Below are 14,306 nucleotides of genomic sequence, written 5' to 3'. Positions count from 1 at the left end.
AACTTTTTACTGCAATGTTTGAAAACAAAGTCAATGTAAACAGCGTGTAAACCTGGTTAAAATGCATATTTTTATAGCTTAAATGGTCAGTCTTGGTCTATGAAATCTTAAGAGGGGTTACATTTCTTAAGCCCTGGGCTGACTCTAGATTTTTGGGGGCCCTAAGGAAAATTTGATTTAGGGCCCTTTAGAGGTTGGGGCCCACTAGCAGTCGGTTTGGTTATGCCTAGAATTGACCCTGCTCAAGCCTCATATCTTCCAGTTTTTTACATAATCAGTGGCATGCTTTAAATGTCAGATTGCTCCTTTAATGGTGTTCTGTAACTCGCATGTTCTGTAATTCTTAGAGAAATATGTTTAATCCAGTAGAGCTCAATTAGAACGTAAATACAGCATTTCATTTCCATTCCACTTACTATCCTACTGCTACTAATTATCTAATAAGAGTTTAGTACAGGATTTCAGGACACTCTCCCTAGTCAGAGAGAGTGAATATTTAACAAGGCAGGGTTTCAAGAGGAGTTTGAGATTACAGAGATGGGAGTCATTCTAGTTCTCCTAATCTCCTTTCGTAATCGTCATTCCTGTAGAGGTGAATGAACTGGGTTGGAAAAGAAGCTATTGATACATCCCAGTACATAACAAACACCACTCTCATGGAAGGAGTTGGGGAGAGGAAGGATAAGACAGAGGGGGCACTCAGCAGCACTGAGCTCAGACTGACTGGGTCATTTCAGCTCTCACAACCCCTCCTACTCTCTCTCTTACTCAGTATCTCTCCCATTTCCAGGGGTCCTAATGGGGGGGGGGGAACAGTGCTAGAGCAAAGCAGAGGAACAGTGGGAGAAAGAGTAGGAGAGTGAGAGTGGGGGAGAGAGAGTGGGAGAGGAAGAGGGCGAGTTGGAGAGATAGTAGAAGAGAGTGGGAGAGAAAGTGGGAGAGAAACTTGGAGAGAGAGGGAGCTCTGTTGCATGTTATTATGAGGGAAGGTCAGGGCTCTGTACATTAAGTTAGTTAACTCTTGACAGAGATGCAGAAAAGGGAGATTATTAAAAGATGTTGGATCTGTCTTTTGTGCTGTTGCATCCCGATGAAGAGCAGTTGGTGAGTATACATTGTTTTATACTGAAGAAAAAAGGTTTAATGTGGTGAGGGTTTATACATGATAGAATGGTTTCAGTTAATCTGAGAAATATGTGAAAAATGAATGTCAAACTGCTCCTGTGTGGTAGTTTAATATGAATCTCAGTATAGTTTTCCTAGAGCATACGTGTAGATATGGAATTTCAGTAGAGCATATGCGTAGATATGGAATTTCAGTAGAGTATAGGTGTAGATATGGAATTTCAGTAGAGCATAGGTGTAGATATGGAATTTCAGTAGAGCATACGTGTAGATATGGAATTTCAGTAGAGCATACGCGTAGATATGGAATTTCAGTAGAGCATATGCGTAGATAAGGAATTTCAGTAGAGCATACGCATAGATAAGGAATTTCAGTAGAGCATACGCATAGATAAGGAATTTCAGTAGAGCATACGCGTTGATATGTAATTGCAGTGAATATTATGTTTTATTGTACTTCAACCTGATCGAAGCACATATCGGTGCAATCATGGCCTCAGGGATTTAAAGCAAGCATACATACTCTCTGCTAACAAAGATAGGGTGAGACAGAGAGCACCAGCAGACTGATTAATAATGTAGAGAGGAGTAAAGACTGCCTCTGTCTAGTTTCTAGTCGATGGCAGACAGGGTGTGGATCTGACTGTCTGGGTCCTATTTGTGACTAACAGCTTAAACTGACACACAAATGTACACACGCAAAACATACATTTGTTTTTCTATTCTTGTGGGGACCTGAAAAATTATGCCCCATTTTACTCATCCCCTAACCTCAGTATTCTAATCTTTATGACTAAACTTACCCTAAAGCTAATGCAGTCCATCATGCACACACTCAATCACACACACACACACACCCAGGGGTGTGTACTGTAGGCTGTAAGTATCTTCTCTGAATCTGACAGTTCAAGTGGACCTGGAAACATAAGTAACTCTTTCATATATTCAGCCTCTACTTGGCCTATAAAGGCCTAACTGTGCTGTGAGTAAATGTTAACTAGAAAAACACACCCACACACAGGTACATGGACACACACAGACACACAGATATGTGCACACACATACACACACAAATACAGAGAGAGGTTTGTCTCAGAAATGTTCTTCTAGAGCGTTGTGGTTGTGCAGGGGTACGCAAAGTCAGGTGTTTCTCTGTTTGTGAGTCTTATATTAGCACAGATCAGCCCTCACACACACACACACATGCACACACATGCACACGCATGCACACGCATGCACACACACCCTTCTTTCTTTCTTTGTGAGGACCTGACATCTAAAACCATGTTCTCTGTTCCCTAGCCCTAAACCTAACACTTACCTTACATTTAACCTAACTCTAACTTCAATAACCTAACTAAACTTAACCAAACTCAGTGCCCAACCCAAAACATAACTAGTAATGTCTAAACCTAAAATGTAGATGTATTCTAACATTATGTCTAATAAAACTATTTTCATTTAACATATTCAGGTTTTACTGTGTTGGTCTGGTCCCCACATGTACTCATAATTGTGGAAAACACACACACAGAACCTACACACACACAGACGCAGTACCTACACAGACACAGTACCCACACACACACAGACACCATACCTACACAGACAGACAGACAGTCACCGTACCTACACAGACAGACAGACACTGTACCTACACACACAGACAGACACTGTACCTACACACACAGACAGACACTGTACCTACACACACAGACAGACACTGTACCTACACACACAGACACCGTACCTACACAGACCACCATACAGATGAAACCTTTCTAAATGTCGTAATGTAAACAAACCCTGCTACTTCTCACAATGATTAGAACGTTTACTGTATCAGTGTGCTAGCGTAACAGTAGGCCTTTTATTTCAACCATCCCACGGCGCTGTATCCAACTCAGGCCATATTACTGTAGTTGTTGAAGATGTCTGTCACTGGTTCAAATGTGACGCCGTATTTACTTCATTTCAGGCAAGTTTGACCGTCAAAAGAATGACCACACATTTCCCACGACATGAACACACAATGACGGACCTCAGTGGTCGGCGGAACGGTTGCTATCGCGGGACATTATGACCATTTCGCCTGTGTCAGACTTTAGGACATCAGACGTCAACAACAAGCTGAGAGCGGACAGTGAGAACTGGCAGAAATAAGGAGCTCCACGAGCGCTGAGACCCACCCCCTGCGCCATGCTCCAGAGATATGCCGCGTGAAGCCGTGACGGGGCCGAGCTCCACGATGCTCCACAGGTGGCTGCTCTCCCTGGTGGCCCGTGTCGGGGTCCTGGCGTTGGTCCTGTGCTGCTGCCTTTCGGCCCTCTACCTGCTGTCCTGCAAAGCCCCGAGCGTCCACAGTTATCCTCCGGCCCTGGTCTGGGTGGGAGGAGCCACAAGTAAAGAGGGTTACCTGGCTCTCCTGCAGGAGAGAGAGGACACCCACAGACACTATATTAACAGCCTGGGGAAACAGATAGCCCAGCTTAAGGAGGCTCTCCAGGCAAGGACCCAGCAGCTCCAGGAGTCACTGGACAAGGCCAAGGCCAAAGGAGTTCTGCCTCTTGGGCTGGAGGGGTCGCATAAGCCCCAGACACACATAGACCTCCAGGTCAGTGTGTGTGTGTGTGTGTGTGTGGGGGGGTGGGTGGTCGATTCCATTTCAATCTCTGTCCGTTGAAAAGGAGAACTTTTCTCTGTCCTAGGAGAACTTTTCTCTGTCCTAGGAGAACTTTTCTCTGTCCTATTGTTTCTCCTCATAAAGCTATGAGGGGATTTTAGTGTATTTGCCGAATTGACTGAAAAATGAAATGGAATGGAGCCCAACAATAGTGTGTGTGTATTTGTATGTTTGCTTGCATTCTAATGTCAAATGTTATAGTCCTTTGCCCTCAATGTAAACTCCTGCTTTTCAAAAAAGGACTAGCATTGGTAGGCATGACCATCTTGTCAATCTGATTGTGAGATATGTACAAAACATACAGTCATGATGTGAGGTCACAGGGGAATACTTGTTCGGGACATGGCCTGGTTGTTTGACCGCTACATGCAGCAGATCTTAGCTGACAGGTTTCTTGCATACCTGCCCTGAATAATACATCAAAGCCTATTTATAAATGCCACTAACATGGGTTTTGTGCTGATCCTGACCAAATCTAGTCTACATACATTCAAAAGACTGGATCAAAACATAGCACAATGCATGTTTTAAACCTGTCAATCCTAAACTATGGTAAAGTTATCTATTGGCTAGCCAGTATAAAGGTCTTCAGTAATTTACATGTAATTTAACACATTGCCATCCACGTTGTCACCAGTTCCCCCACACTCATCACTGTGACCTTTACCAGTTCCCCCCACACTCATCACTATGACCTTTACCAGTTCCCCCCACACTCATCACTGTGACTTTTACCAGTTCCCCCCACACTCATCACTGTGACTTTTACCAGTTCCCCCCACAGTCATCACTGTGACTTTTACCAGTTCCCCCCACAGTCATCACTATGACCTTTACCAGTTCCCCCCACACTCATCATTGTGACCTTTACCAGTTCCCCCCATGCTCATCACTGCTAATCTAATTGTAACCTGTACACTGATAGATAAGACACACTAGTCCCTCCTAAAGCCATTCAGTCGTCTGCTGTACATGACGGTAACAAATTGCAAAATAAAGCATGGTATTTCACATTATACGCATTCAAAATAAAAGAAAGCCACTATCTGATCAATGCTATTCTTTCTGAATTCATCAAAACTGTTTGTATTTACAGTATGTCTTTCTATGTTTAGTGTAATTTGATGCAGATTTTCTATTCCTTTGAATATTGTTTTATTTTTTATTTTTATACATTATTTAGTATGCGGTTATGTATGTGTTTTTGTCCCTCTTGCTGTTGTATGGAGCTTAGCTTTTTGGACAGGATGCCTTCTGTATCCAACAGTGTTAATACCTTCAAAAGCTTTGAGCTGTATGGATCTTTCTTGAGTGTAAATGTGATGTGTGTGTGTGTGTGTGCGCGCGTGCGCGCATGTGTACTTGCATGTGTCTGTACATTTGTTCTGCCCCCCTCAATTCGCACTTCTGGTTAGACGCAAACTGAAATGTTTTATTCTGTACTTATACTGTTGACAATAAAGTTGAATCTAATCTAATACGTATGCACATGAAAGCATAATCTTTATGAATCATCATGCCAAATCTTCCAACAGGATTTTTTCAAAGCCCAGCTGAACCGGGCTGAGATCCAGTCTGGTGAGAACTTGCCCAGTGAATACGCTGTGGTTCCCTTCGACAGTTTCACACTGCGCAGGTCAGTCACTTCACCTTTGACCCCTGCACCTTCACCCATCCTCAACCACATGACCTGGCCACGAAAAGCAATAGGCCCGATCAAACGTTACCATAGCGACCTTACCTTATGTTTTTGAGGTACAGTATGGATGGTAAATCATATATCTCCAAACATGAGACAACGCATCTGCCAGTATATTATCAGACCCCTTTTTGCATTAGGCATTGGTTCTGGCAGGGGCATAAGGAGGGGTCACAAAGCTGAGATGTCAGGGGTTAATGGCACCTGCCAGTAACCTTTTAGGAGATCTACCTTGGTGACATGAGTAGCAGCACCAACAATGTCAATACAGTCATCCAGTCTGGGCAACAGTACGAGTCAGGCACTGTGACAGCATTGACCATTTCGATAGTCCGTACATAACCTGGATGTGCCATCAGGTTTGGGGACCAGAATGGATGGAGAACTCTATGGACTTGAACTTAGCATAGCCAGGTCATTCTCCAGCAAGTCATTTACTTTGTCTTTCATTATCTTCTCTTTAGAAGCGTTGACCCGATATGCATGTTGCTGGATAGGGGCAGCGTTTCCAATGTTAATGTCACGCTCTAACATGTTTGTGCATGTAGGAACATCACTAAAAAGACAAGGAAAGCTGTGTAACAGCCTCACAATGTCACCTGACTGTTCGTCGGTTAAATGACCCAGACTAGACCAAAGAGACAGCAGCATTTCTGAGTTGGGCAATCCAGCGCACTGCTGCTGAGTATTATGCAACTCCAAACCATCTTTGCCAGCATCAATAACTGGCACGCTGAGTATTGCGCAACTCCAAACCATCTTTGCCAGCATCAATAACAGGCACGCTGAGTATTGCGCAACTCCAAACCATCTTCGCCAGCATCAATAACATGCACGCTGAGTATTGTGCAACTCCAAACCATCTTCACCAGCATCAATAACACTGACTATACCAGCAGCAGCAATAGAGGAGACGACAGTGTCTGCCAGCTTCACTGGACTGTCTATCTGGGTGATGGGTCTGGTGTGGTACATCTTTAACATGTTAATGTGGCACACACAGGGGTTTGTATCACAAAATCAGTTTCACTTAGTTTCTTTTCAATCACATAAGGACCTGAGAAACGTGCCGACAATGATGCTCCTGTTACAGGCAACAACACAAGAACTTGGTCACCCAGCTGCAGAGGACGAGAAACAGCATGTTTATCATAATGACGTTTCATACGTCTCTGCGAGGAAGATAGGGCTTACCAGCGCACAGGCTCCATGTAGGCGCTCACGAAAGCGACTCATGTAGTCTAACACATTGTCCTTGGCACACAATCCTTCTGATAAAAACTGATCCTTAAGGACTTTCGTAGTTTTTTTTTTATCAAGGCTCACCACCGGAGCAGTAATCCTTCACAGAGGAATGGCCTCTGGGTATCGTGTGGCCACACACAATCATCAACAGAAATAATCATCAACAGAAACTGGTTACCAGCTTTTGTTTTCGTTAATGGTCCAACACAATCAACTACCACATGTTCGAACGGTTCGCCTATGGCGGGAATGGGACAAAAGAGCAGGAGGAGTAACCTGGTTTGATTTTCCAGTTACCTCGCAGGTGTGGCATGTTCGACAGTCATGAGCCACATCCTGTTTTAAACTGGGCCAAAAGAAATGCTGCAGAACCCGATCATAAGTCTTGGTGACTCCCAAATGACCGGACCATTGGTGATCATGAGCAAGGGATTAAACAGTTTTGTCAAAAGGCTGTAGGAACCACTATTTGGTAAATAGCATTCCACCAGTGTCACCATGGGATGTCTGTTTGCACATGAGGAGATTGCCATCAATGATCAATGCCATGTTCTTGTCCTTAAGCTCTTCCAATGGGACAACACTGGAAAAACATTTAGCAAGGCTTTTGTCAACCTTTTGGTTTGCAACCAGCTGCTCACGAGTTACTGGTAACTGTATTGCATCAGCAACACGGTCCACATTCTTCTGATCCTGTGCTGTTTTTCAGACCCCACCAGTTTATCAGAAGTAGCACACAAGCTATCCTCTTGGTCAAACTCTCTAGACACTTGCCTGAGTACGTGTGACGGCACAAGCGGGGAACACATGTGGATACCTCTGTGCCAGCTCCTCCGAAAGAGATTGATCACTTTTATCCAACATCTCCAATATGGGTTTCACCTTTCCACCGACAATATCGTAGCCCATTACAAACGTCACCCCATTTACTGGCAACATAGGATGTACTCCAACTCTGAACAATCCACTGACTAGCTCAGAGTGTACGTTCACAAAATGCAATGGCACTGGAACAATTCACATTTCAATTCCCTGGACTAACACAGTATGTATTTTCGGAGAAGGGCAACACGTCAGAATGAATGACTGTGCCGCACCAGTATCTCTAAGGATCTTAACCAGATGCTGAGACGCATCGTAATCTGATAGGGAAACAAATCCCTCAAATATGAATGGTTTAGAACTGCAATCTGGGACCTTCAAGCCACATTTACGAGGCACCTGTCGTTTCTCTGAACTAACAACAAGTACGAATTAGCCCAACACCTGTTGACGGCTTGGCGTGCAGAGGCGTCCCTTGTTTGCGTTTCAGCAGGAAGCACTCATTAACCATATGTCCTGGCTGAGGACAAAAGCATTGACGTACGTCATTCGGTTTGATGCACTGTTGGTCGACTAGGGCTAGGTGCCAGTGGCTCCGCAGCCCAACTCTCCGCACGAGCCGAGAATACGCTGGTGCGTCAATACGAATTCTTCTGCCAATACAGAAGCTACCGACAGTGAGGGCACTTTCTGTTCGTTTAGGTAAACAACAATGCGTTCAGGTAAACAATTTTTAAACTCCTCCAACAAGAGTAACTCCCGAAGATAATTAAAATCAGTCACCTTACTAGCAGTGAGCCATTTGTCAAACAGATTTCCCTTGTCTCTAGCAAACTCCAAGTAAGTCTGGGACCTAAATCTCTGTCAATATGCCTCAGGCGATATGCCTCTCTTAAACAAGGGGATGTGTGATGTGATTGGGTACAAGAAAAAAGGAACAGTTGGTGCAATTAGGAGGGTTGTCCACTGATTGGTCCACCTCAGCAGTCAGGCAATGCACTCATGACTGCCTGGTGGGAAACACCAACGAGCACAATCAGGAACATAAAGGACACCTGGGGAAACGGCAGGAGGGGAAAAACACAAATGCACATACAGGGTACCTGCATGCGTAACAACAACAGCTGTCCCACTCCTAATGATTGTTTCCCAGGGTGTACCAGCTGGAGACTGGGCTGACGCGTCACCCGGAGGAAAGGCCAGTGAGAAAGGACCGGAGAGACGAGCTGACAGGCACCCTGGAGACAGCCCTGCAGATCCTCAATGGACCCCGGAGACACAAGCAGCACCAGCGCTCCTACTCTCCGTCAGACTTCATAGAGGGTGAGAGGGACAGACCCTGTCCAGTCTAATCTCCACTTATAATCTCCAGGTCCTCAGGACCCAAAGGGGTGCACATTTCTGTTTTTGCACTAGCAGTCACCCACCTGTTTCCAATGTTGGAAATGTTGCCCTACCACTTTCACACTTGATTGACATAATCAACCTATCACCAAGTCATACATTTTTATCTAGTGTGTGAGTGCTTGGGGAAAAACAAAAATTTGCGCCCCTTCGGGTCCCGAGGACCAGGATTGGGAAACACATCATAATTCACGTGAAAAGGAATTATGATGTGAAAATATGTTTTTATTTTCCTCTACCTATTGGTGTGGACTCTGCTTATAGCTACTTCACAGAGTAAAATGCACAACTGCAGGGTTAGGTGGTGGTCCCACCAAGCTACCTTAAGATTAATGGCAGACCTGTAGCCCCGCACTCAATAAGAGCATCTGCTAAATGACGTCTGCTAAAGTAAAATGCATACAAGAAAGGGCTGCTTGTGTCATTTTTCTGATGGGTTCTATCTGTGTCTGTGCCCGTCTGTTTGTGTCTGTCCGTCGTCCCCACCCAGGTCTGACCCGTACAGAGCGTGACAAGGGGACGGTGTATGAGCTAATGTTTAAGGGCGAGGGGCCGCGGGACTTCAGACAGCTGATGTTCTTCAGACCGTTCGGCCCGGTGGTCAGGGTGAAGAATGAGAGGGTGGACACGCGTCACATGCTCATCAACATCGTAGTACCGCTGTCCCAGAGGACAGACACTTTCAGACTGTTCATGGACAACTTCAGGTTGGAACAGAAATGTACACATCCTCAGGTGGTTTGAAAAGCAACAGGATCAGTCAATCAACAAATCATGTTTATACTTATGAAACCCTTAAACAAGTAGTGGTCACAAAGTGCTACACAGGTATACGTCCAGAACACCAAAATAAGCATGCAAACAAGATCTCTGGAAGCAAAGGGACTAGAAAAAGCTAACCGGAAAGGCACAAATGTATAAAGAAACCAAGGAAGGAACCAAGCGCTGAGGGCTGTCCAGTCTTATTCTGTGTGTCATTTTATCTCACTGTTTCAGAGAGGTGTGCATCAATCAGGACAGGAAGACCCACCTTACTGTGGTCTACTTTGGCAGGGAGCAAATTGACGAGGTCAAAGCCATCATGGATCACACATCCAGGTAATAAACCCTTTTCTACTCAACAATGTATGTAGGTTTAATGAGTCCCTCTGCGTTCGCCATCCAGCTTGACAAAACAGGAAAATCCCTCCCTAATTATCTTGACCTATAGTGTCAATATGGACATCTTAGGCTGAAGATACATTTTATACCAACAGACTTGGAGTGCATAACCAGATGCATTCTGGGACTTGAACCACCCATTTTGGGCGGGATGTATAATATGTTGTTTATATGTGCATACTACATAAGTTGAATCACTATCAACTTATCACTGTCATCCATGAGATTTTTCTTTGTTTTGACCTAAGGAATGATGCCCCCCAGTTGGACTGATGATAACTTCTCATAAAAACCTTGATTTAGATGACCTCAGCAGAACTTTCTCCCCAGGAAAACCCAATTCCGGAACTTTACCCTGATCCAATTGAATGAGGAGTTCTCTCGTGGGCGAGGCCTTGAGGTAGGCGCACGGGCCTGGAGGCGGAGCCACAATGTGCTTTTCTTCTTCTGTGACGTTGACATCCACTTCACCCTGGATTTCCTCACTTCCTGCAGACTCAATGCAGAGCCGGGTGAGGAACGGGGCCCCCTAACAATCAGTTTTTCTGTCAATGTGTCAGTCTTGGAAGTTCTCCTGGAAGATGTATTTCTTTGTTTTTCTAACTTTAGGAAAGAAAGTATTCTACCCAGTGCTCTTCAGCCAGTATAATCCATCTCTTGTCTACAGTAACCAAAGTCCCCTCCCTTCTATTCAACAACAAGCCGTGAGTTCTGCTTATTGTGCCTATGAATTTTGTGCTCTTCATACGATGCATGACACAAATAATTGTAATATTTTTGTCAACAGGTGATAAAAAAGGATGCCGGATTCTGGAGAGATTTTGGTTTTGGAATGACTTGCCAATATAGGTCTGATTTCATCAACATAGGTAAGGAAACAATTTGGGTTTTTTCACTGAGTGACTGACTGACTGATTGATTGACCATTTGCATCTCCGATTGGCACAGGTGGGTTTGACCGGAACACCAAAGGCTGGGGTTTGGAGGACGTCCACCTGTATAGAAAGTACCTGCACAGCAAGCTAATGGTGATTCGCTCCCCATCCCGAGGCCTCTTTCACCTGTGGCATGAAAAGCAGTGCGCGGACGAGCTGCCGCCTGACAAGTACAAGATGTGTATGCAGACTAAGGCGATGAGCGAGGCCTCTCATGGCCACCTGGGGGAGCTGTTCTTCACACATGAGATACAGGAGCATCTGCAAAGGCAGAAACTACTCAATGACTCAATTCACTTGCGGTAGATGTTGCACCAGAACCGCAGATCTACCCAACAGATTGCTGAACAATGTTTGACCCTGGCTCAGTGGATGAGGTTATAAAGTCAGCCCTTTGGCTATGTGTTGGGTGAACAATGTTCTTATCATCCGTCCAGACTTAACTCAGGGACTGGGGAGAGAAATGACACATGGACTTCGACATGCCATTTTATTGAAAATAATGTGAATATCAGTTATTACACTTCCTCATATCTTCCTGTAGCCTGTCAACAGGATATTGTGCCTGCAAGTGACTATCAATGAGTCATATTTTTGTATGAATTATAAGATGACCGTTCTTTATTGTATTTTGTAACTATATCTCAATATGTATTAGCATTATACTGGGTCAGAATGCCTTACACATATTCATTATATGAACTCAAATGTGTATTTAGACAAATAGACTGTCTGAGCATATTCATATTCAAGCATACTCTGATTTCCTCTCAGAAGCTGGTGGACACTGAATAAAATATGCTGGGAAATAAACCTAATTTGGGCACCAACATTTTTGGCATTGTGACACACATAATACAACCCCATTTACAAAAAGTTGGGTGTAAAATGTAAAGAAAAACTGAATGCATTCAGCTGCAAATTATTTAAACACTATTCAATAAAGTATCAAGGCAACATATCAAATGTTGAAACTAATGAAATGATATTGTTTCTTGTAAAATACATGCTCACTTTGAATTTCATGCCAGCAACATGTTTCTAAGAAGCTGGGGCAGAGGCACCAAAAGACTGGAAACATTGGGTAATGCAAAAAAAAATGCTACTTTTTTTTTAATATCACACAACTAATCAGGTCAATTGGCAACAGGTCAGTAATATGATTGGGTATTAAAAGATAATTCCAGAAAGGACGGGTCTGTCAGAAGAGAGGATGGGGAGGGGTTCACCACGCTGTGAAAAAACATGCAGGCAAATAGTGCCACAATTCAAGTATAACACAGCATGTTTTATGTTTTAACTGCAAAGAGTTTGGGGATCTCATAATCTACCATACATAATATCATTTAATGTTTCTGAGAATCTGGAGTCATCTCTGTACGCAAGGGACAAGGCTGACAACCAATATTGGATGGCCGTGATCTTTGGTCCCTCAGGCAGCAATGCATTAAAAACATACAGGATTCTGTAGTGGAAATCACTGCATGGGCTCAGGAACAATTCTGAAAACCACTGTCTGTAAACACAGTATGTCGCTGCATCCACAAATGCAAGTTAAAACTTTTCCATGCAAAGAAGAAACCACACATAAACAACATCCAGAAACGCAAGCACCTTTTTTGGATGGACTGAGGCAAAGTAGAAAACTGTCCTGTGATCTGATTAATCAAAGTTTGAGATTATTTTATGGAATAAAATAATGGGAATCATTGATGCCTTGCAGACACCATCTTTTTCAAAGAAGGTCTTGCTTATTTCATGGCGCAACGAGGGGGCGAGAGGGGGCTTAGCCTCCTCAGCTGTATTTTCTGCCCCCTCAAGTTTTAAATACCCTATAGATAAATTGCCAAAAAAAAGATTAGCCCCCTCGTCATTTTTACCTGCCCCCTCAGTCATTTCATCCTGGCGCCTGGCCTGAACCACATTCTGCACGTATAACAGTAATAGTAGTAGCTCTGTTGTAAAAGAGTCAGGGTGCTAAAATTGCTTGCCTGCTGTCCAGACCTGTTCCCCTATTGACAACATTTGGCGCATTATGAAATGACAAATACGGCAAAGAAGACCCAAAACCGTTGAGCAGCTACAATCCTGTATCAAGCAAGAATGTGACAACATGTCACTTTCAAAACTACAGCAACTGGTCTCCTCAGTTCCCAAACTCTTACAGTGTTGTTAAAAAAAGAGGTGATGCAATACAGTGATAAAGATGCCCCTGTCCAAACTTTTTTGAAACGTGTTGATGGCATCAAATTCCAAATGGGCATGTATTTTTCCAAAAACATATTGTCTTTGTACTATTTTCAATTAAATAGTGATAAATGATGTGCAAATCTTTGCATTCTGTTTTTATTTGGAATTTATGCAGCGTCCCAACTTTTTTGGAAACTGGGTTGTAGATAAAATTATGTTTACTAGCCACAAATCAAGAGGAGCTTACCAGGACCCAATTAATTCATCAACTCAACAACCGCCCACAATCTAGTTACAGGGATAAGGTAGTTCAGCTGATTCCACTCAGCATCATGATAGCATTTCATGATTTTGGAGTAGATGAACAATTGCAGGTAGGTCAATATTTGAAGGTCATTCTGGTCTTGTGTGGCAAAACTGACAGTCAAACGTGTGGATAGTAAAGGTGGGGCTCAGAAGTACCCAGAAAATAGAAAAACCTGACTGTTTTGCTGGTCCCCACTAGGAATCTATTGATTTCTGGCTTAAGTGTTGGATTTTGGGTAAAATGTATCACAGGGCATAATATTAGAATAGTGGTAACTTTCTGGTTTAGGATTAAGCGTATGGGCTAGGTTCAGTTTAAGCAGTAAGGCTAGGTTATTTAGATCAGGGTTATGTTAGGGTTAGGATTAGGGGATAAGGAACATGGATTTCTGGTTTTCTAGTCCCCACTAGTAGCCTAGAAAAACAAACGTGGGTTTGTGTGTCATGTTTCTTGTTCTGAGGGTATGTTTCCTAGATGGACGTATGGATCTATGATCAAGACCCCCAAAATTGCATGAAAAAAACAATTATATCAGGATCATCTGGGAAAAAACGTTGTTACCTCTGTTTATCCGTCTAGAAAGACACATCAAAGCAATTAGAGTAAACTAAATGAAAAAGCTTATGATGCCTTACGGGTATGTCGTGTATTCAAATATTTATTTAGAAAAACAAACTCTCTGAAGCCTTTCCATTGTTCGCTGGCACCGATCTAGCCACGGAGTTTCCAATTATA

General features: G+C 43.5%; 1 protein-coding gene across 1 annotated transcript; it reads left to right on the top strand.

Moving 5' to 3' along the window:
- The first annotated feature begins 900 nt into the window (after positions 1-900).
- Positions 901-11,987, top strand: LOC105014092 (chondroitin sulfate N-acetylgalactosaminyltransferase 1). Its single transcript, XM_010876105.3, has 10 exons — positions 901-1,104; positions 3,104-3,739; positions 5,344-5,444; positions 8,728-8,897; positions 9,469-9,685; positions 9,975-10,076; positions 10,470-10,651; positions 10,749-10,843; positions 10,927-11,008; positions 11,088-11,987. The coding sequence occupies exons 2-10, from the start codon at positions 3,338-3,340 to the stop codon at positions 11,378-11,380; spliced, it is 1,644 nt and encodes a 547-aa protein (XP_010874407.2). The 5' UTR covers positions 901-1,104; positions 3,104-3,337; the 3' UTR covers positions 11,381-11,987.
- Positions 11,988-14,306: the final 2,319 nt, after the last annotated feature.

Source organism: Esox lucius, chromosome 13 (genome assembly GCF_011004845.1).
Source record: "Esox lucius isolate fEsoLuc1 chromosome 13, fEsoLuc1.pri, whole genome shotgun sequence".
Taxonomy (NCBI): domain Eukaryota; kingdom Metazoa; phylum Chordata; class Actinopteri; order Esociformes; family Esocidae; genus Esox; species Esox lucius.
This window is presented reverse-complemented; position numbering and strand designations above follow the sequence as displayed.